General features: G+C 35.7%; 1 protein-coding gene across 3 annotated transcripts in view; it reads left to right on the forward strand.

The window, feature by feature from the left end:
• The window catches only part of SMCHD1 (structural maintenance of chromosomes flexible hinge domain containing 1), a 259,470-nt gene that overhangs the window by 133,364 nt on the left and 102,580 nt on the right, over positions 1 to 23,526 (forward strand). For all 3 annotated transcript variants that reach the window (XM_051970385.1, XM_051970387.1, XM_051970386.1), the window contains exons 38-41: positions 13,271 to 13,397; positions 13,574 to 13,693; positions 14,620 to 14,705; positions 21,503 to 21,625. In XM_051970385.1, coding sequence (XP_051826345.1) covers positions 13,271 to 13,397; positions 13,574 to 13,693; positions 14,620 to 14,705; positions 21,503 to 21,625 — 456 coding nt within the window. The remainder of the gene's footprint in view (positions 1 to 13,270; positions 13,398 to 13,573; positions 13,694 to 14,619; positions 14,706 to 21,502; positions 21,626 to 23,526) is intronic.

A 23,526-nucleotide genomic window follows, 5' to 3' on the forward strand; every position in this document is an offset into this window, starting at 1 on the left:
CAAGGATTGGCCCAGGATGAATTTAGGAGCTTCTTCAATTAGAAGGGCTGTGGCAGCTAGCTCTAAGGCAGGAGGGTCACCCCAAAGAGAAGTTTCTTTGAGAAGTAAACTAGTGTCTAGGGTAGGATACCAGAAACCCCCTATCAATGTACAGTGTAAAAGGCTTTAGGTATATATGGCTAATGCCCAGGCAAAAGATTAGTTTAGCTTTCAGGATCCTAAAAACCTTGGCTTAATCATGACATGATAAGATTCTCTGTTTCCACTCCTAATGAGCAAAAGGGAGGTGGGAGGTAGTCCAAATACTTAGGCAAAGTGGGCCTTCAAACAAAGAAATTCTAGCTCTAGGAAGCAAGAAAGTTAAGGGGTTTATAGTAGTAACCAGAGAAGCCTCCAAGGCTAGGCTGCAGATTCATATTGTGATTTATATTGTGCCTCATATCTTCCACTGATTACTTGCTCTGATTACAGATATTTGTTATAAGAAGAAAAAGCAGGGACATGATATAATATCAGTTCAATCTGAAAGTATATACAAAGGATAAAGCATCCTTAGGTCTGACAACTAATCATGCATTAACAATTCCACCTCATAGTCAGACTCAGGAATAATCGGGTAGGAAGCAAAGAAACAGAACTGAGAAACTGAGTTCTACTTAAGCAGAGGCTAAGGTTGTCCTCCCAGCTCTTGCCCACATAAAACATCCATCTCTATGGCATCCTGCTGAGTAAACTTATGGCATTTCTCTGGAATAGTGGGTTACTGACTTAATGATCCATTAGGTAATCATATCCAATATTAGTTACCATCCTAAGAGATTTCATCTCAATAGTAAATAGTAAATCAAAAAATCAAAGTCATTTGATAATCTATCAAATGCACCTGCAAAACACAATCAAAACTAGTGCAGGGATATCAGGTTAAAATTCTGTTCTAGGTACTTTAAGAAAGTTGTAGATCATATTTGCTATCATATTCATTAAATAAGTGGACCATTAAGTACTTAAATATTAAATAATTTGCTGAAGACAGATGGAGACCTTGGTAGAAATAACCATTTTCAGAGAACTTGTAGTTCTAACAAACCTTTTAAAAGTTTCTTTGTTACAGCATCAAAAACGACTTTGCTTTAAAGCAGCTATAAACTTGGAAAAAACAAACATTCAGTTATTAACTCCTTGTAAATGTAAGTTAATTCCTTTAAACAGTAAAAGCAGTTAATGTTAAAATAATTTCATTTAACCAGCAAAGGGGGTGGGGTGGGGATGGGGAGGAATTGAACTCCAGTAAATGGAATTTGTTCTCTCACTTCTTTTTTTTTTAAATTTTATTTTATTTAATAATAACTTTGTATTGACAGAATCCATGCCAGGATAATTTTTATACAACATTATCCCTTGCAATCGCTTATGTTTCGTTTTTTCCCCTCCCTCCACCCCTCCTCCCCCCCAAGATGGCAAGCAGTCCTATATATGTTAAATATGTTGCAGTATATCCTAGATACAATACATATTTGCAGAACCGAACAGTTCTCCCGCTGCACAGGGAGAATTGGATTCAGAAGGTAAAAATAACTCGGGAAGAAAATCAAAAATGCAAATAGTTCACATTCATTTCCCAGTATTCCTTCTTTGGGTATAGCTGTTTCTGTCCATCATTTATCCATTGAAACTCAGTTAAGTCTCTTTGTCATAGGTTCTCTCACTTCTAAGAAGCAGCCACATCCACTGGGGGGAGAGTAAATTAAATCTTGCAAGGCCACTGATCTTTCCCTTTCCCCCATTCCATGTGATGTCTCTCCTAACTCCACCATGCTTCTCGACCCCACTTCTCCCTATACCTAACTCTTTTAGAGTACCAAGTCCTCTCTAGGACCCAGCCCTCCAGCCAAGGACATGCCCCAAACTCATGGGGTATCTCTTTTCCCCTGGCAAATGCCATGTTCCACTAGGAGTTTGCCCCTTTCCATAATCTGTCTTTTACCAAAGATAATGTATTGGAATCTCATGTAATTTACAGTCATTTCCAATTTTAATGTACATACCAATTAAAAAGTTAATTTAAAAATCAATACCTTATGATAATTCTAACTGAATATTCCATTCAAACTATTTGCTTTTGCAAATCAATCTTTCTTTTCTCTTGTTTTTAAAATCACCTTTTTTTTAGACTTTTAAGATTCACAATATAGCTAATATATAAATAGCTTTGGACCACATTTCATAAAACTTAGACATATGTCCTGCAGAGCTGACAAAATTTTAAAGCATAGCTCATATTTTTTACAAATTACCCAATATACATTTTAGAAAGCAACATACTTCATCTAATTAAAAGATACAAGCATGTAGCCCCTAAAGTAAGCTACCAGAACTTTTCTTTAATAATCTATTTTTTAAACTTAAAATCAAATCATCAGATTTAAATTTCTAGTTTGTTTCAATATCTGCATACAAATTTCTAAGATCTTGTACTTAAAGTAAAGTAACTCAATTCTAACACATGCTATTTAATAGTGATTACCTCATTTAATTCTAAGAGATTCATCATATAAAATTTACAATTCATCTTGATATCTGAGGTGGTATCCTTAAGCTCAATGTTCCTGATATAAAAGCCAATCATTATAAGTTGTTCATACTTAATAAAGTTGTAAATTATCAATAGACTCATTCCTTCATTGGGACCTATGTAAGTCAAACAAGTTGTTTCTCAGGGATAATAACCTTACAAAATAGTTTTAAGAAGCTTAACAAATTTATAATTTAAGAGGAATTCTAGAAGAAGACTCTTCTTCACTTCCTATCAGCTTACTTTCTTTGATTGACATCAGCTTTTTTTGTTCTCTTTTTACCTCCCCCATCTCAGGTCAATGCAAACCTTTTTTTCCTCTGTGAATCAGAAAAGGGTTGGGGACTAGGCTACTTGTTTTAAAAGCAGCTGAGCACTTTTCTGTTTTTCCCAAAGTTCCCAAATTCTTATGTTAACATAGTCAGTGCAAAGAGATTACAGTTTATATAAAACTGCTTTTACTATCATAACTCAAACAATAAATTTCACTGATCTGAGTGAGTATAGTTTCTTTCTCTCCCTCTCACCCCTTCATCCATGTGTCCCTGCTGAAGTCAGGAAATGGGGGAATGGGAAAGAAAGAGAAAGACTCTTTACTCTATATGCACTCTTCTCCTCATGGAGGCCTTAATTTAGTTGAATTTGCTTTCAAATTACTTTGTACACACACAATTCATTTTTCTCAATGTTGGTATTGTATGTTGGTCACATCTAAAAACCCATTTAAAGTTACCAAATAGGAAGCTATTAAATCCAATAAAATAGTTAATACTCATATAGCATTGTTTTATGCTAAGCATTTTTGCAATCTTGAAATAACCAATTGCCAAACTCCCCAATCATTGTTTTCAAAGATTAGCAGTCCCCAACTTGGCTTTTTTTTTTTTTTTAATGTTAACAAGATCTAGCTCACAGAACAGATATGACATAGACATTCTGCATAAAGACACAAACAGAAACAGACAAAAATTACATGGAAGAGGACCCTCCCTTCTCCACACACAAGACAGCAGTATCGGGCCAAGATGGCGGAGAGGAAATACACTTCTGTGTAATCTCCGTGTTTTTCTCTCACTATTCATTTCATTTCATGCCTCTGAATTAATGCTCGACTGAAAAAAAAACCATACAATTACTTACCAAGAGAAACCATCCTTGAAACTCGTCAAGAAAGGTCTGTTTTTGCGCGAGGGCGGGGACGGTATTTGGAAGCAGTCTGCGGGTAGCAGCAGCTGCAACCAGAGCACAGATAGCAGCTCAGAACCGGGTGGAGCGGAGAGGGGGTAGGACCGCAGCCGTCTCTGCGGTGAGAGCTTTGCTATAGGAGCAAGTCAGCAGCCCAGCAGAGAAGCTAAAAACACCGGGGGTGAAGAATACAATCCCAAACAGCTGGAGTTTCTAGGGACCTGGCCACCCCTCCCCCACAGTGTCTTAGCCCGCTCGGATCTCAGAGCGCTCGGATCTCAGTGCGCAGGCGCCATAGCACAGTAGGACCTGTGCCTCACGAATACCCTGCCCCTCCCCCAAAGAAAGCAGCCTCCATTCAAGGGGTTTTTTTTCCTTCTGTTTCTTTGATAGTTTGTCTTTGATAAATAGACAGAATGAGCAAGAAACTGAAAAAGAATTTAACCCTGGACAGCTTTTATACAGATAAAGAGCAGACTCCAAACCCTGAGGAGACTAAAAACAAACAGTCCCCAGGTGAATCCCCGAAGGAGGAGACCTTATATCCCTCAGCACAGATGAATCTCATGGAGGAAATTAAAAAGGCTCTCACAAGGGAGCTAGAAGAAAAATGGAAAAGGAGAGGGAGGCTCTGCAAAAGGAGAGGGAGGCTTGGCAAAAGAGCCTGGAGAAGTCAGTTAAAGAGAGAGTGGATAAAGAAACCAAATCCTTGAAAAATAGGATTAGTGAACTGGAAACAGAAAACAGCTCTCTAAAAAACAAAATTGGCGAAATGGAAAAAAATTCCACAGAACAAAAGAACTCAATTGGACAATTAGAAAAAGATCTTAAAAAAGTGAGTGAAGAAAATACCTCACTGAAAATCAGGGTCGAACAATTGGAATTGAATGACTCGAGGAGACAAGAAGAATCAGTCAAGCAAATCCAAAAAAATCAAACAATGGAAAAGGATGTGAAATACCTTCTGGGGAAGACAACAGACCTGGAAAACAGATCCAGGAGAGACAACCTGAGAATCATCGGACTTCCAGAAAAGTATGATGAAAAAAAAAGCCTGAACACTATCTTCCAGGAAATTATCAAAGAGAACTGCCCAGAAGTCATAGAAACAGAAGGTAAAATAGACATTGAAAGAATTCATCGATCCCCTACTGAAAGGGATCCTAAAATCAAAACACCAAGGAATATAGTGGCCAAATGCCAGAACCCTCAGGCAAAGGAAAAAATACTGCAAGCGGCTAGAAAAACCCAATTCAAGTATCAAGGAGCCACAATAAGGATCACCCAGGATCTGGCAGCATCCACATTAAAGGATCGAAGGGCCTGGAATATGATATTCCGAAAGGCTAAGGAACTTGGTATGCAACCAAAAATAACTTACCCAGCGAGATTGAGCATCTTTTTCCAGGGAAGAAGATGGTCATTCAACGAAATAAGCGAATTTCATCTATTTCTGATGAAAAAGCCAGAACTTAACAAAAAATTGATCTACAAGCACAGAACTCAAGAGAAATCTAAAAAGGTAAAGATTAATCTTGGGAACTATATTTCGGCTGTAAAGATGTATAAAAAATACATGTATACCTTGTTCTAGAAACTAGTTGAGGAAAGGACATTGTACTAGAAAAAAGGGAAAGTGGGGGTACTACATTTCATGAAGAGGCAAAGAAAACCTAGTATATCTGAGAGAAAGAATGGAGAGGAATGAAAATAGTGAGTATTTTACTGCTTTCAGAATTGGCAGTAAGAGAAGAATTTTAGACATATTCAATCTATGGTGAAACTTCTCCCACCTCATTGAAAAGTGAGAAGGGAAAAGTGAAAAAGGAAGGAATAAGCTAAGTGGAAGGGAATACGGGAACTGGGAGGGAAAGGGGTAAGTTGGGGGGGGGGAACTCTAAGGGGAGGGGAGGGATACTGAAAAAGGGAGGGCTGTGAGAAGCAAGGGGAGCTCACAAGCTTAATACTGGGAAGGGGGGTAAGGGAGGGGGTAAGGGAGTAAGAAGGGAGAAAAGCATAAACCGGGGTCAACAAGATGGCAAGTAATACAGAATTGGTCATTTTAACCATAAATGTGAACGGGGTAAACTCCTCTATAAAGAGGAAGCGGTTAGCAGAATGGATTAAAAGCCAGAATCCTACAATATGTTGTATACAGGAAACACACCTGAAGCGGGGTGATACATGCAGGTTAAAGGTAAAAGGTTGGAGCAAAATCTACTATGCTTCAGGTGAAGCCAAAAAAGCAGGGGTAGCCATCCTGATCTCAGATCAAGCTAAAGCAAAAATTGATCTAATCAAAAGAGATAAGGAAGGGCACTATATCTTGCTAAAGGGTAGAATGAATAATGAAGAAGTATCTATATTAAATATATATGCACCAAGTAGTGTAGCATCTAAATTCCTAAAAGAGAAATTAAGAGAGCTGCAAGAAGAAATAGACAGTAAAACTATAATAGTGGGAGATCTCAACCTTGCACTCTCAGAATTAGATAAATCAAACCACAAAATAAATAAGAAAGAAGTCAAAGAGATAAATAGAATACTAGAAAAATTAGATATGATAGATCTCTGGAGAAAATGTAATGGGGACAGAAAGGAGTACACCTTCTTTTCAGCAGTTCATGGAACTTATACAAAAATTGATCATATATTAGGACATAAAAACCTCAAACTCAAATGCAGTAAGGCAGAAATAGTGAATGCATCCTTTTCAGACCATGATGCATTGAAAATTACATTCAATAAAAAGCCACAGGAAAGTAGACCAAAAAATAATTGGAAACTAAATAATCTCATACTAAAGAATGATTGGGTGAAACAGCAAATTATAGACATAATTAATAACTTCATCCAAGAAAATGATAATAATGAGACATCATACCAAAATGTATGGGATGCAGCCAAAGCGGTAATAAGGGGAAATCTCATATCTCTAGAGGCCTATTTGTATAAAATAGAGAAAGAGAAGGTCAATGAATTGGGCTTGCAACTAAAAATGCTAGAAAAGGAACAAATTAAAAACCCCCAATCAAACACTAAACTTGAAATTCAAAAAATAAAAGGAGAGATCAATAAAATTGAAAGTAAAAAAACTATTGAATTGATTAATAAAACTAAGAGTTGGTTCTATGAAAAAACCAACAAAATAGACAAACCCTTAGTAAATCTGATTAAAAAAAGGAAAGAGGAAAATCAAATTGTTAGTCTTAAAAATGAAAAGGGAGAACTCACCACTAACGAAGAGGAAATTAGAGCAATAATTAGGAGTTACTTTGCCCAACTTTACGCCAATAAATTCGACAACTTAAATGAAATAGAAGAATACCTCCAAAAATATAGCTTACCTAAACTAACAGAGGAAGAAGTAAATATCCTAAACACTCCTATCTCAGAAAAAGAAATAGAACAAACTATCAATCAACTCCCTAAGAAAAAAACCCCAGGACCAGATGGATTTACATCTGAATTCTATCAAACATTTAAAGATCAATTAACTCCAATGCTAAATAAACTATTTGAAGAAGTAGGGATTGAAGGAGTCCTACCAAACTCCTTTTATGACACAGATATGGTACTGATACCTAAACCAGGTAGGCTGAAAACAGAGAAAGAAAATTATAGACCAATCTCCCTAATGAATATTGATGCTAAAATCTTAAATAAAATATTAGCAAAAAGATTACAGAAAATCATCCCCAGGATAATACACTATGACCAAGTAGGATTTATACCAGGAATGCAGGGCTGGTTCAATATTAGGAAAACTATTAACATAATTGACTATATCAACAACCAACCAAACAAAAACCATATGATCATTTCAATAGATGCAGAAAAAGCATTTGATAAAATCCAACAGCCATTCCTAATAAAAACACTTGAGAGCATAGGAATAAAAGGACTTTTCCTTAAAATAGTTAGGAGCATATATTTTAAACCTTCAGTAAGCATCATATGCAATGGGGAAAAACTGGAACCTTTCCCGGTAAGATCTGGAGTGAAGCAAGGTTGCCCACTATCACCATTATTATTCAATATTGTATTAGAAACACTGGCCTCTGCAATAAGAGTCGAGAAAGAGATTAAAGGAATTAGAGTAGGCAATGAGGAAACCAAACTATCACTCTTTGCAGATGATATGATGGTATACCTAGAAAACCCCAGAGATTCTACTAAAAAGCTATTAGAAATAATTCATAATTTTAGCAAAGTAGCAGGATACAAAATAAATCCCCATAAATCCTCAGCATTCTTATACACCACCAACAAAACCCAAGAGCAAGAGATACAAAGAGAAATTCCATTCAAAATAACTGTTGATAGCATAAAATATTTGGGAATCTACCTACCAAAAGAAAGTCAGGAATTATATGAGCAAAATTACAAAAAAGTTTTCACACAAATAAAGTCAGACTTAAATAATTGGAAAAATATTAAGTGCTCTTGGATAGGCCGAGCAAATATAATAAAGATGACAATACTCCCTAAACTAATCTATTTATTTAGTGCTATACCAATCAGACTTCCAAGAAAATATTTTAATGATTTAGAAAAAATAACAACAAAATTCATATGGAACAATAAAAAGTCGAGAATCTCAAGGGAATTAATGAAAAAAAAATCAAATGAAGGTGGTCTAGCTGTACCTGATCTAAAATTATATTATAAAGCAGCAGTCACCAAAACCATCTGGTATTGGCTTAGAAATAGATTAGTTGATCAGTGGAAAAGGTTAGGTTCACAAGACAGAATAGTCAACTATAGCAATCTAGTGTTTGACAAACCCAAAGATTCTAAATTTTGGGATAAGATTTCATTATTTGATAAAAACTGCTGGGATAACTGGAAATTAGTATGGCAGAAATTAGGCAAGGACCCACACTTAACACCACATACCAAGATAAGATCAAAATGGGTCCATGACCTAGGCATAAAGAACGAGATTATAAATAAATTAGAAGAACATAGGATAGTTTATCTCTCAGACTTGTGGAGGAGAAAGAAATTTGTGACCAAAGATGAACTAGAGACCATTACCAATCACAAAATAGAAAATTTTGATTATATCAAATTAAAAAGCCTTTGTACAAACAGAACAAATGCAAACAAGATTAGTAGGGAAGTAACTAACTGGGAAAACATCTTTACAATTAAAGGTTCTGATAAAGGCCTCATTTCCAAAATATATAGAGAACTGACTCAAATTTATAAAAAATCAAGCCATTCTCCAATTGATAAATGGTCAAAGGATATGAACAGACAATTTTCAGATGAAGAAATTGAAACTATTACCACTCACATGAAAGAGTGTTCCAAATCACTATTGATCAGAGAAATGCAAATTAAGACAACTCTGAGATATCACTACACTCCTGTCAGATTGGCTAAGATGACAGGAAAAAACAATGATGAATGTTGGAGGGGATGCGGGAAAACGGGGACATTGATGCATTGTTGGTGGAGTTGTGAACGAATCCAGCCATTCTGGAGAGCGATCTGGAATTATGCCCAAAAAGTTATCAAACTGTGCATACCCTTTGATCCAACAGTGTTTCTATTGGGCTTATACCCCAAAGAGATACTAAAAAAGGGAAGGGGACCTGTATGTGCCAAAATGTTTGTAGCAGCCCTGTTTGTAGTGGCTAGAAACTGGAAAATGAGTGGATGCCCATCAATTGGAGAATGGCTGGGTAAATTGTGGTATATGAACGTTATGGAATATTATTGCTCTGTAAGGAATGACCAGCAGGATGAATACAGAGAGGCTTGGAGAGACCTACATGGACTGATGCTAAGTGAGATGAGCAGAACCAGGAGATCATTATACACTTCGACAACGATATTGTATGAGGATGTATTCTGATGGAAGTGGATTTCTCTGACAAAGAGACTTAACTGAGTTTCATTGGAGAAATGATGGACAGAAACAGCTACACCCAAAGAAGGAATACTGGGAAATGAATGTGAACTATTTGCAATTTTGATTTTCTTCCCGAGTTATTTTTACCTTCTGAATCCAATTCTCCCTGTGCAACAAGAGAACTGTTTGGTTCTGCAAATATGTATTGTATCTAGGATATACTGCAACATGTTTAGCATATATAGGACTGCTTGCCATCCTGGGGGGGGGGAGGAGGGAGGGAGGGGAAAAAACGAAACATAAGTGATTGCAAGGGATAATGTCGTGTAGAAATTATCCTGGCATGGATTCTGTCAATGCGAAGTTATTATTAAATAAAATAAAATTTATTAAAAAAAAAAAAAAAAAAAAAAAAAAAAAAAAAAAAAAAACAAGACAGCAGTATCTCTCAAGTGCATACTCTGGTGGTATTTTAGATTTTTTTGCTCCGTCCTTCCCCTCTCCCTCTGGAGAGTAGCTCCAATCTCATGGCTTGAGATCCTGTCATACACAGAGCCAGCCTCTTGGCTCGGATTCCCCAAGCCTGGAGGGTCGTCCCCATCCAGCAGTCATCCAGAATGCCCCTGGCTCTGTGCCATTTATCAGGATTTCCTTCTGACTTACCAGGCGGTACCCCTTAACTTTGGATCACCAAGCCTTGGTGATTCCAGAGTGTCCCCTTCAGTCTGGGGACAGCCCAATGACACAGGCAGTGCCCTGGGGAGAGCAGCTCCAGTCTCTGAACTGCTCCTTCCCCTTCTCTCTATATTATGTGCCTAATTAGCCACTTGCCTTCATGCATTTTCCTGAGACTTGTATTCCTGTTTGTATTTGGATGCCTCTCTGAGGGTTTGATTTCAAGGACAGTCAGAGAAAACCCAGTCTGATGCCTGCCTTGAATCAGAACTCCCTTGAAAGTCACAGATCTCGGATGAGCCCTCATAAATTATGTGGGATGAATGGTAGACCCCATCACCCAAATTGACTACTCAGGCATCTTCCAATACAAACAAGAAGCTTTCTTTGGTCCTTGCAAGGAAAGGCTCAAGCATACCAGCTGAGCAGACCCAGAACCTCTTACCTCCCATCTCCCAGCATGGAGTGCCTGGTCTGGTGAGCCAGAATAGTGAATTTGGTTAAATATCAAAAGATTAGTTCATTGGATGGACTTAAAAAGGAAGTCACAATTGACTAATGGTCAGCAATGTTGTCTGCTTCCTGGGAGTCATGTGACTTCCTGAAGCTTAGACTGGAGGTTTGACCTTTTCTGGCCTGCAGACTTCTGAGAATAGAGATCACGTGACTTCCTGAAATTTAGGCCTAGAGTCTAATCCACTCCATCTCATAGACTTTTTGAGAAATCTTTACCTGGCCCTTTTCAGACAGAACAGAGCCGTTGAAGATTTTTTTTTGTAGAGGTGAAAATGCTCTGAATTTTAGGAATATCAGTTTGAAAACTGTGAAGAAAGAATAGATGAGGGAAGGGGAAGAGGCGAGAGACAGGGAACTCAATAATAATAGTTTATGTTCTATATTCCCTGGGCTTTTAAAACCCTATGAGGTAAGTGGTATCGTTATCCCCATTTTACAAATGTAGGTCAAGTGACTTGCCTTAGTCAAACTGCTAGTCATAGTCTGAAGCAAGATTCAAACTCAGATTGTCTTGCTATCAAGAAGTAAAGAGATGGAGTGGGAGTGATTGGCCAAATTGTTGAAAGAGTCTTGGAAAAAGTCATTGAATTTAGCACAGAAAACATTATTATTACCTTGAGGAAAGCACTTAAGTGGGTTGTAAAACAAGATCTGAAGGAATACTGCTGCTGGTGAGGAAGTGAAAACAGGTGTTTGAAAAGAGAAAGGATTGGGAATAAGTGTCTGAATGGGGAGTAGTGGATCTAGTCCTTTTTTTCCCCTGAAGGAGATAAACTAGAAGTTAGATAAAATCTGTATTAGCACTTACTAAGTATTGGTCATTGTCCTAAACTATAAAATTACAGGCAATTAAGAAAGTTATTCTTATTGTTGTTTACCCTTCTTCTTGTAGAGAATCTTGACAGCTGGAAGGTGATAGTCATGACATGCAAGTGAGTTGGATCTAAGTGAGGGAGGGCTGTGCAAAGTCACTTCCAGAGTCCAATGGCAATGTACAGTTCAGGATGACTGAAAGTGACCCTGGGTGCAATGGAAAACATTGGCCAAAGGCTTTAACAGATTTTGGTTTGACTGAGGCAATGTCCAATCAATGATTAAGACTAGGTAAAAATAAGACTAAGAATGGCCTCTTTTACCCAATCATAAATCTATCGATCAGTCTCAGTCTGGGAGGGAAAAACTCAGGATTTTTTTCAAAAACCAGAAACAATTTACAAACAGAAAATGGGAGCAGATAGCACTTAAAAGGGATCTGGAAAGTAGAGAAGAAGATGCTGTACAGTGCTGGTAGTGGAGCAGTTTGGTACAGAGCCAAAATTTGGAGGCATATCCAGCTTTTGGACAATATTATGTACGGAGAAAATTCCCTGTCAGAACTCAAGTTAGATTCAAGAGTGTAATACAAAATTCTTATAGTAAGTAAAGAAGAAGAGATCACTGAAGTGGAGACAGCATCTTTTGGAGATGATGACCAGAATATTAGGTTGAGCTGCCTGCTTCTTTTCTATCCTATTTTGTCAGAAAGTAGACTTCAGATAAAGAAAATGAGGGAGAGAAAGAAATATGAAGGGAAAAAGAGATTTGGAAAAAATGGGGGAGGGATCAAATCATTAATTCTTATTATAGTGAATTTATTTTAAATTGTTTCTTTGAATCTCATTTTAAGTTTTACAGCTTTTAGTGATTGAGCAGGGACTAGTATTCAAGAATCTGGTTGAATCTTCTAGTCTTCTGGGACTTTTTATACACCTGACATAATGTCAACTTTTCCTCCCTTTGCTTTGGATATTAATTATTGATATTTCTTTAAAATAACGCACAAAGCATCATTTCTATTTTAGCTTTGAATTATTTATTAGTGGCTTTGCGACAGGTTTGCTTTATGATAGGAAATCTTAAATATTATTTGTATTCCTTTTGAACTCTATTTTGTCATGCCCACTAAATAAAAAATATTGTATTTTAATGCATTTTTTTTAGAAATCTTATGGGAACACCTTGTTCAGTCATCTGGGATGTAGTGTCTGCTTCCATGGAAACAGTTGTAACTATAACTCAGCCATGGGAGTTTGGGATTTTTTTGTATGTTTAAACCTTCTTTCCTCTTTTGTTTGCTCTTAACTTTATGGATTTGGAAGATCCTGCTGCTCAGAATACAAGTGAGCTTTGGTAATTCTAGTTGTATTTTTCTGTTTATAATTTGGACAAAAGCAATATTTCAATTTGTAATTTTTGCCAAGGTGATTTCTGAGAAGAGATAGTTGATTTCATAAAGTATATACTGAAAAATCTTTTAATTTAAATTATAAGTAGTTTACTTTTGTTAGGATGCTTATGAATTTTAAGTCTTAAAGGCAAAATATAATCTTAAAATAGAGTATAATTTAACCTGTGACAGTAAATATAGAAAAATACCTATTTTTAAATTTATTGGAAATATTTTTTTTCAATTTGCATAGGATCTAGTGCTGGCAGAAAATAGCCCTGGAAGAGACAGTACTGAGTATTTTATTGTATTTGAACCTTTCCTACCATCTCTGTCAAGAACATTGGAACCTTATCATCTACCATTTATGTTTTATAATGGTGAGTTTCTCAGTATAGGGATAGATAAAACTTAACATTTGTTGTTTTAATGTAAACTATAAACTATTTCAGGTAAAATCAGGAAAATTTTTTCTACTCAGTTTTATTAAAAACATGAATTTTACAGCATAAACATTAAAATATTTAAAGTAAGTTATCACTTTTTTTTTTATTAGACTTTAGGAAGCAGCAGCAGATGGCAGCACTTACAAAAGAGAGAGACCAATTATCTCAGTCCATTGTTCTGTACCGAAATTTATTTGAAGCCAGCCGTCAACTTGTCAATGAAATGAAATGTAAGTTATGTCATTCAAGTGCACTTGTAAATTATTATGGAGGGAGTGACTGTAGCAATTTGACAATTATATACTTGTTAATGGATGAAGTTTTAGTTATATTTAGGAGATAATGTTTGATTTTATGCAAAACTATATAACTTAGAGTAACAAGTATAAATATATCTTGACATCTCCACTTTTCATCCTAAGGCACTTTTAAAAATATATTTTTTAATGAACATTTTCATTTTTGCATAGTACTGACAGACATAATAATTAAAATATTAAAAACGAAAGAACAAGGGCAATGATTTCTATTATATGTTTTGTTGATTTTATGAAGGTGAAACAGCCATGGTTTTATTAGTTTAAAAAAAAAATGGCCTCTGTGGATGGATTATTTCTCCTTGACTTATTATATTAGTCATGTAGTGTTTTGTAATGCACTGTCTCCCTCACTTCAGTGATTTTTGGATGAGCACTTAGTAGCTTGAGAATTAGTAGCAGAAAACACCACTACCTTCTTAAGTCACTTTCTTTTTTGTGTTTTGCATTTTTGTTTTCTGAATGCTAATGTTTGATTGTTAAAATATTTTTTATTTTAATTATTTCTATTTATAATGCTTTTATTATATTTATTATATATAATACAACATATTGATATATGTTATTATAAATGTATTTATTATATGTTATTTTATATATTTACTTAAGTATCTTAAAATATTTTTTATAAACATTTTGTCTTTTCTAGAGACCAAAATATCATGTTGAGTCTAGTTCTAGAGTAAAGGATAAAAATTACTGTTTTCAACACAGAGCTAAAACAGTGTCATGTATATTTTATTTTTTAGCATCAAGATTCAAAAATTTCAAGGCATATAAATAATGAACTGTCTTTACCAGAATGTATTCTGGATTATTGATTTTATTATTTATTTTAGGTCAAGTCCAAGAAGCAACATCAAAAGAAATCCATTTGAGGAATGAGCTAAAAAAACAGCATATAAACATTCCAGCAACACAACAGGTGTGATTTTTTCCTAATACTATAAACACGTATATGTTAACACACACTTATGTATGCATGTATATTATTACTTTTAAATCAGATACTATGTTAACATTACTCTGAACTTAGCCTTAACAGTGATGAAGTCACTGATTTTTTTGGTTTAACAGAGAAGATATTGTAGTTTGATCAGATGTACTAGATGAAATTATCCAAGTCTTGCTGTCATTATGTTCTCAAAGAAACTCAGTCAACAAACATTTTTTAAGAATATACGGGATTCTAAGTTGTGCACATATGATATATCAGTGGTTATTGATATGATCTGTGATGTGGGATTTGGCACCAAAAAATGATGGCAGGCACCAAAAGTTGGGGGTTGGTCATGTGACCAGTGGTCACATGAATTCTCAAGTGCTCATTCTCCTTGGCAAAAGGCAGGTCCAATTTTTTTTAATAGCTTTTTATTGACTGAACATATGCATGGGTAATTTTTCAACATTGACTAATCACTTCTGTTCCAACTTTTTCCTTCCTTTCCTCTACTCCTCCTCCCCTAAATGGCAGGCAGTCTCATATATGTTAAACATGTTAAAGTATATCTTAAATACAATATAAGTGTACATATTTATACAGTTTTCTTGTTGCACAAGAAAAATCAAGTTTAGAAAGGTAACAATAACCTGGGAAGAAAAAAAAAAAATGCAAGCAGTCCACATTCATTTCCCAGTGTTCTTTCTCTGGGTGTAGCTGGTTCTGTTCATCACTACTTTTATCACATGAACTGAATTGGATCCTCTCATTGCCAAAGATAGCCACTTCCATAAGAATTGATCCTCATATAGTATTGTTGTTGCCGTGTATAATGATCTCCTGGTTCTTCTCATTTCACTTAGCATCAGTTCTTGTAAGTCTCTCCAAGCCTCTCTGTATTCATTCTGCTAGTTGTTTCTTACAGAACAATAATATTCCATGACATTCATATACCACATTTTACCCAGCCATTCTCCAATTGATGGGCATCCATTCAATTTCCAGTTTCTTGCCACCACAAAAAGGGCTGCCACAAACATTTTTAAGGCAGATCCATTTAGAGGAATAGGTCACAGACAAAATGAAGGGGTATAATAGATATTGGAAATGTAAATATGAAATAGAGTGGAAGAGCATATGAAAAGACAAGTTCTTCAGTAGAACTCACAATTATCCAGTAAAAAATGAGTGCCCCATGTTATTGGGACATACCCTCAGCTGGCAGGTTAAATCCCAAAAGGGACCCAAACCCCAAAAAAGTTAGCTGCAAGTAAGAAGAAGTGGGTCCGGGTGGCATAGAGACATCACGTGGCATGGGGGAAAGGGAAGGCGAAAGACAATATAATTGTAACACCAATTGAAGGGGACCAAGTTCCAAAAGGATTTAGCAAAGAACTAGGAGCGAGAAGATACATTTATAGGAAAGGTTAGAGAAGCCAGAGCCTCATAATATTTAATCTGCTAATTTTATGTATTACAAGTAGGTTTAAGGGGTGATCTATTCATTGTTGTCTCAAGAAACTGTTACTACTGACAGACAGATTGTCTTTCTGACGGTCAGCAATGTTTGTAAGACTATAGTATATCGAAGGCCAGGAGACTTTAGATTATTAGAACAATAGTTCTCTAAGGTCAGGGGACCTCAGGATTACTGCTTTATTTATCCTAGAAGCTGCACTCTGCCAGTTATTACTGGAGCCATAAACATATACACATAAAATTATTATTGCCTGATGGGATCAGAAATGGCTTTGTGGAAATGGTGTCTAAGCTGAATCTTAAAAAATAATATATGGATTGTGATCTGTGATTGAGGACATTCTGGACAAAGTAGTTGGCTTCGGTGAATAAATTGGGAGTAGCAGATGGAATGCTGAATTCACCAGTAATCACCTACTGTATATTATACATCTATGTAAGCAAAGGGGAGGAATCAACAAAATGCAAATAATAATGTATAAACAAAGTAGGTACTGGATGAATGGGAAATAATCAGCAGAGAAAAAGCAACAAACATAAGGGAAATCAGTAGAGGCTTCCTGCAGAAGGGCTTTATCTGAAATTTAAAGAAAGTCCAGTATTTGGGGGGGGCATAGTAATACTAAAAGATAGCCGACAGTAATACAGTGTCCTCTGGAAAAGTTAGCTATCTTGTGAATATTAAGAGGGAAGGAATAAAAAGGCATCTCTAGAGGCCACAATGAAAAGTTATTTACCGATATATTTCTTTACTGATTCAGTTGTAAAATAAAAATTTGCTTGTCAGTTTTTTAAAAGATAGTTGCTGAAATATTTAATTTTGTAAAATCTGTTAGAAGAAAGCCATTTTCAATACTTTAGTTTTTTTTTTTTTAACATTTACCAGTTTCATATAGAAATGTATTTTATCCTGCAACTATTAATTTATAAACTAACAAATTCAACTTTTTTTCTTTATATCTCATGAGTTTTTTTCAAAGTAAATAAGAAAAAGGCTAACACCTGTTTATCTGGTTTAGATAAGCCTTAGTCATTTTTTCTTTGAAATCAAGTACTTTTCTCTTGGCAGTTCAGCCGTTTTCCAATAAAATGAAAACTCCTTGAGGGCAGAAAAAAGCGTTTTGTTTTGAAACATCTTCAAGATCGTCATAATGTCTTGCTTAGGGAGAGTGGGCTTCATTGAAATGAACTTAAGTGTGAGTGGCAGAACCTGAAGTTATTTGACTTCATGTCTAGCTCTGTTCACTCTTTGTTTTCCTCTATTTGAGGAAAACTTTTTTTAATTGATGAAAGTTGGTATACTAAATGTGGTAATTAATCCCTTTGGCTGGAACTATGTGTGTGCTAGGTAGGTGAAGGTAGATTGCACTTAGACTTTTGGAATACCTTTAATACCGGGCAGAGGAGTTTTAAAATTTTTTATTGGGAGCAATTATAATGTATTTGACATTAGAGGACCTTTATTTCAGTCTTTGCTCCATCATTCATTACTTATATGACAAATCATTTAACCTCTCTTGACCTCATATTTCCCTATCTGTAAAATGAAAGGATTGGATTCAATTATATCTTAAGTACATTTCCAGTCCTACATCTTTTGCCCATGAAAGTTTTTGAGCTTAGAGTAATATGGGCAGACTTGACCCTAATCATAACTATTTTGACAGGTACTATGCAGTGTAGATTGAAGAGAACAGAGCTTGGAAGCAAGTAAACTAAATCATGGAGGCTCTTGCAAATAGTTCAGGCATGAGGCTGAAGAGTACCTAAAATGGAGCATTGGTCATGTGAGTGAAGAGAAAGGGATGGATGTAAGAGATGTTTAGTAGATTGAATTAACTAAATTTGATAATTTATTGATTAGATAATGGAGGTTGAAGGCAAGAATGAAGAATCTAGGGAGGCTTAGTCTGGGTGAATAAGAGTTTGCCTTTGACAATAGTAAAAAAATATAGAGGACAGAAGATGGTGACTTAATGGCATATATAAACTTGCTAAATACCATTTAGCAGACATTTATCATCTACTTTGTATACATCAATGATGATAATATAGAGATATTGATTAGGCCTATAACTTCTTTGATATAGGAAACTCCCAAATGAGGAGCCATCATGCATTGGGGCAAAGGGATGAAAATTTAATACAACATATGCATACTTGTATATAATTAAGATAATAGATGATGATTTCAGATGAGAACAAGGACTAATAATTGAAAAAAAGTAGGAAAGGAGTTCATGTTGAAGATAGTACTGCACTTATAATTTGAAGGTAGGGATTTTAAATAGGTATAGATAAGTAAAAAGTACATGCCGTTAGAGGCCACATGTTCAAAGTTGTGGAGAAAGAAATTGAAATATTGTATATAGAAAACAGCTGGTAGGCTAGTTGACTGGAACAGAAAATGAATAAAGGGGAATAATACTGTGTAAGATGGAAAAGGCAAGGTAACACCCTTTAAATTCTAGACTGAGACTCTTTTACTTAGAGACAATAGTGAGCCATTGAGGATTTTTGAGTGAGGGATTGCTAATGTGGTCAGATCTTATGTTACACAGAACTTACAAATATCTTTATGAATGGATAAAAGGGCAAAAATGATGAGGTATGAGAATTGAAGGTAAGCACTCCCCTAATGGGATCCGCCAGTGGCAGGTTTTGTGAAAGAATTCACAAACCCCAATAAATACAGGCAATAGATTTGTGGCAAAGAATGGCTTTATTTACACTAAGAAGACAGTACGCTAAGAAAGTGGGCAAACTCTTGATAGGAATTAGCAAAGATGGATTTACACTGAGAAGAAAATATCTTCATCAATGGGTTGAGTCCAGAAGGACATTTAGCAAAGTTTCTGGATTCAGAGTCGTCTTTTAGTAGCGTTCTGAGATCTGGGGCTCTTTTGATCTTTAGTCCCAAAGATGACTCTCAGAGACTGATTTTCAATTAAATTCAGTTCAAAATTGAATGAGATTACTTATCTTGGGAGTTTCCCTTATGGATGGAAGGGTGAACCCTTCCAGAGGTCCTGAAGATTTGAGACCCAAATCATCCTTCCTCCAAAGGTCCCTTTCCGAACCTCCTCCCACAGATGAAAGGTGACACCATTTACATCAAAAAGACTGAAAACAGGGAAATAATGACTTTTGTAATAGTATGGCCAGAGGATGATTAGTTCCTGAACTCCAGAGTTTATAGAAGTGATGATAAGGCAATATATGAAAGTGATATCTTATCTTGTCGTCAGTAAAAGTTAGCAACTGATTAGATATTGGAAGGAATGTGAAAAGCCCTTGGATTTATCAGTTGAATGTTCAAGTTGGAAATTATATTCCAAAGTAGTGAAAAATGGAGACAACTGTAGGCACGATGAGATTAGAGTTCCTGTTGGTCAGGGAGTTAAACTATGAGGTTACTGGCAGGTTCAGGGTTCAGAGAACCAAATAAAGAGGTTTGGCTCGCCTAAATCCCCTTAGGATTTGGCGCAAAATAGGGAGTTATGGGAACCCCTCTCCTGTGGCACAGAGGTCCTTCATAAATAATTTATGAAACCGAAAAAGCTAAACTGATAAAAAGAAGTTTATTATTGACATTGGGAAGTCAGCCTTTGCTGTACATGAGTAGACTGAAATCCTTAATGGCAAGATCCTGACAGAGAAGTAGTTTCTAGTAGAGAAATCCCGATAGAAAGGTATAAAGTCTTTTTAGGGAAATACGTGAGACAGATAAAGAGAGGGTAACGCTGAAAGAGAATATCATTTCAGTGGGCAGAGGTTTGCTACTATGCCGGGAAGAAAGAGAGTTTCCTTGGCATGGCATATTAGGTCCTCTACAAAGAAATTAGTTTAAAATTGCCTGTTTTAAAGGGAAATCTGAGACAAAAGTTTTAACCAAATGAGATTCCCTCAATGCTGTCACTGCCCTCAGGCCTATATGAGACCACTTACTGGGAGTGGTTTTGAGCCAAACAATAGGGGTCAATAGAAATCTAGATCTCCAGCTAAATGAAAGTCTATGAGATGGAGTGGATTAGACTCTAGGCCTAAATTTCAGGAAGTCACGTGATCTCTATTCTCAGAAGTCTGCAGGCCAGAAAAGGTCAAACCTCCAGTCTAAGCTTCAGGAAGTCACATGACTCCCAGGAAGCAGACAACATTGCTGACCATTAGTCAATTGTGACTTCCTTTTTAAGTCCATCCAATGAACTAATCTTTTGATATTTAACCAAATTCACTATTCTGGCTCACCAGACCAGGCACTCCATGCTGGGAGATGGGAGGTAAGAGGTTCTGGGTCTGCTCAGCTGGTATGCTTGAGCCTTTCCTTGCAAGGACCAAAGAAAGCTTCTTGTTTGTATTGGTGCCTGTCTAAACTAGGTCTTTCTGATTCCAAGCCCAGTAGATTATCCATTCTAACACCTTATAACTCTATATAAAAGTAAAGTTGATTACAGTTCATTTTAAAGTTAATGATTTTAGTCAGTTTGGTGATGGTTATAGTTGTTTTAGTTTTTCCTATCTGCCTTTCCCCAGTGTTAGGTTCTTTTCCCTCTGTGGTTCCATCTCTTATTCTGAGTGTGGGGGATAGAAACCCACCAGAATTAAAGATTCAGAGTCTGAGTCAGAGTCAGAGTTCAAAAAATGTTTTTATTCATTCTTATGAGAAAAGGCACAACTCTATTCTTGTCTCTCCTCCCAACCCTCCTCACTAACAGCTACAGCCAGGAAGTGCTTAACAAAGCTATTATCCTTTAGCAGAGCCGCCACCTCTGCCCTTGTCTCTTCTTATCATTTGCTGATGAGAGAGCTCACAATCTTTTTAGCTAATCCATGTAAGACAATATCAATCTTTCATTGTCCTAATTATTAATTGCTGTGGCCTATCAGAATGGTTTTCTACAATTCCTTAATATACATTCACTTTCACCAAATTTAGAAGCATCCTATTGAAAGGGGGCTAGTATAATTCCCCTCATCTTGAGTTGTAGAATTGAGTCTATATGTTTAGATAAATGTGTTACTGAGAAAACTTCCCTGGAGGATATATCTCTCATGAGCACAGTAGTCATATCACAGTACCATTGAAAGAAAAGTGTGTCAGTTGACTGCCCTGTCATCCCTAGATCAAATTCTTTTCCTTGTCCATGCTCCCTTTTATATAAGTTGTCTCCTATTAAATTTAAGCTCTTTGAGGTCAGGGACAGTTTTACTTTCTAACTTTAAATGTTTAGCTCTTAGCACTGAGTCTGTACTTATTTAGTAAATGCTTAGTGGATGCTTTGTCATTCATTTGTAATTTGCAGGTGCCTCACACTGATATGCTTCTGAAACAAAAGTTATCTGAACAAGAGGGACTAAAGAAGCAACCTAGGAGATCTTGCACTCTTCCAAATTACCCTAAAGGCAATCCAGACATTTTGGGAAAGGTGAGTTTCTAGCTTTGAATGTTTTGAAGTATAGTTTAGGTTATTTTCTCTCCTTCATCTTCATTTTTTTTTTTTTTAAGTTTGTGTAACTTAAATATTAGCATGTCTTTGTCCTTCTCCATGCTTTTTTTTTTTTTTTTTAATGCTCTAGCCAAGATTGAAATAGGTAGGTACCAGTAATTCCATGATTACTATTTCCAGTGATAGATATGCTGGAATTTAAACAAATAGGCTAGTTATTTTTTAGGGCTTTATTTTTGTTGTAAAGTAGCTGCTATGTTTACGAATGGTTCAGATTTGAATGAGATTGCAGAAGAGTGACAAAAAGGATCAAAATTTAATGTAACTATTGATTCTAAAACGTTGACAAATGTATTCCAAGACACACTGAGAATTTATTTTTGCAAAATAAGTACACTTTGAATATGTTTCTTAACAGCAGAAGGAGTGCAATTTTTCCTTCTTATCTTTTTTGTCTTTTTCTCCATCAATTTTATCTTTTTCTAGATGAGTGCATCTATCTTGTATTTATCTTGGCAATTTCCAGTTGCACATTTTTAATTTTATCTGTTTTTTAACTGATCATCATATTTTCCAGTAATAGGAGGTTCTTTCTCTTTTTAGTTGGGTTTGATCCTTTCATTTACAGTTTTTTATTTTCAGCTTTTTCTTCTAAATTTTTGTTTTATTTTGACTTTTCTTAGCGCGTATGTGCATGAGTATGTTTGTGTATCTCCTTTTTGCTTCCTTTTCCTCATCTTTGTCCATACAGCTTTGCTTCCTACTCTTTCCTCAAGCTCCAGAATTATGATTTACTCTTATATATCACTAAAACTATTCTGAGCATGGTAATATCTACAGGGCAGAAGGAAACAGTGCATCTAGACTTCATTGCAACACTTTCTCCTCTGCAGGTAATATTTACTCAAAATCTTCTTGAGTACCATGCACAGCTTCACTAATGAATTCAATATTGTCAGGTATTAAATGAGAAACTGTTCTTAATTTTTCATCAATTCTGGATGGTGATCAGTTTAAATAGCAATTTCATTACTAAGCAAGTAAAAGAAATTTTTGCTTTGAGATTACATATCAACATTTATACCATAAAAATCAGAAAGTCATTTTCTTCAGATTAGTACTAGGGGAATGTTCCTCTTTTTATTGATAGATTATTGTGTGGGACAGCAATGTGGGAAGGAAGGAAGGAAAGAAAAGAGGGAGGAAAGTGGAAAGGACCATGGAAAGAAAGAGCTGTTGTTGCCTTTTATGATCATCCACGTTATTTCTAGTTATATTAAGATCTGGCAAAAAAGGGCAACTCCCAACAGACAAGGTGTCAGTAGAGTAGTGCAAAGTGCAAACTGCAAAACACAAGATTATTATATATGGTAACCAGAAACTCCCATCCCCTTTTTGACCTTTTCTCCCATTGGCTGGTGAATTCTAATTTATCCAAAGACTATAAATATTGACCCCAGAACATACTTTACCTATTAGGTACTTAAATGCTAATGAAAAAGAGGAGGAAGAGAACCTGAAGGGAAATGTTTGTTTAAGATAATAGAACACTTGCTGCTTTTAAGCTCAACTTGTTTTGCAATCTCAAGTCACAATTGGGTATAGGTCAAGGCTACATTCTTATGAGAGGTCTTCACTCATTTTATCCCATTCACTATGTAGAAATGGGATTGTGTTTATATTAAGATGGGTTATTTAGCTTCTTTTCAATCATTTTAAGTACTGGCTTTAAAAAGTAGAAAATCTGAAAAAAATAACTGAAGAAATGATTTTTGAAAACCACGTAGATTGTAGAACAAGATGTTTGGATTCTAGGTCTTTTTTACCTTTGTAAAATATTATTTTCAATAAGAAAATAGAATTGTAGAAATGTTTTGTTT

Source organism: Antechinus flavipes, chromosome 1 (assembly GCF_016432865.1).
Source record: "Antechinus flavipes isolate AdamAnt ecotype Samford, QLD, Australia chromosome 1, AdamAnt_v2, whole genome shotgun sequence".
Taxonomy (NCBI): domain Eukaryota; kingdom Metazoa; phylum Chordata; class Mammalia; order Dasyuromorphia; family Dasyuridae; genus Antechinus; species Antechinus flavipes.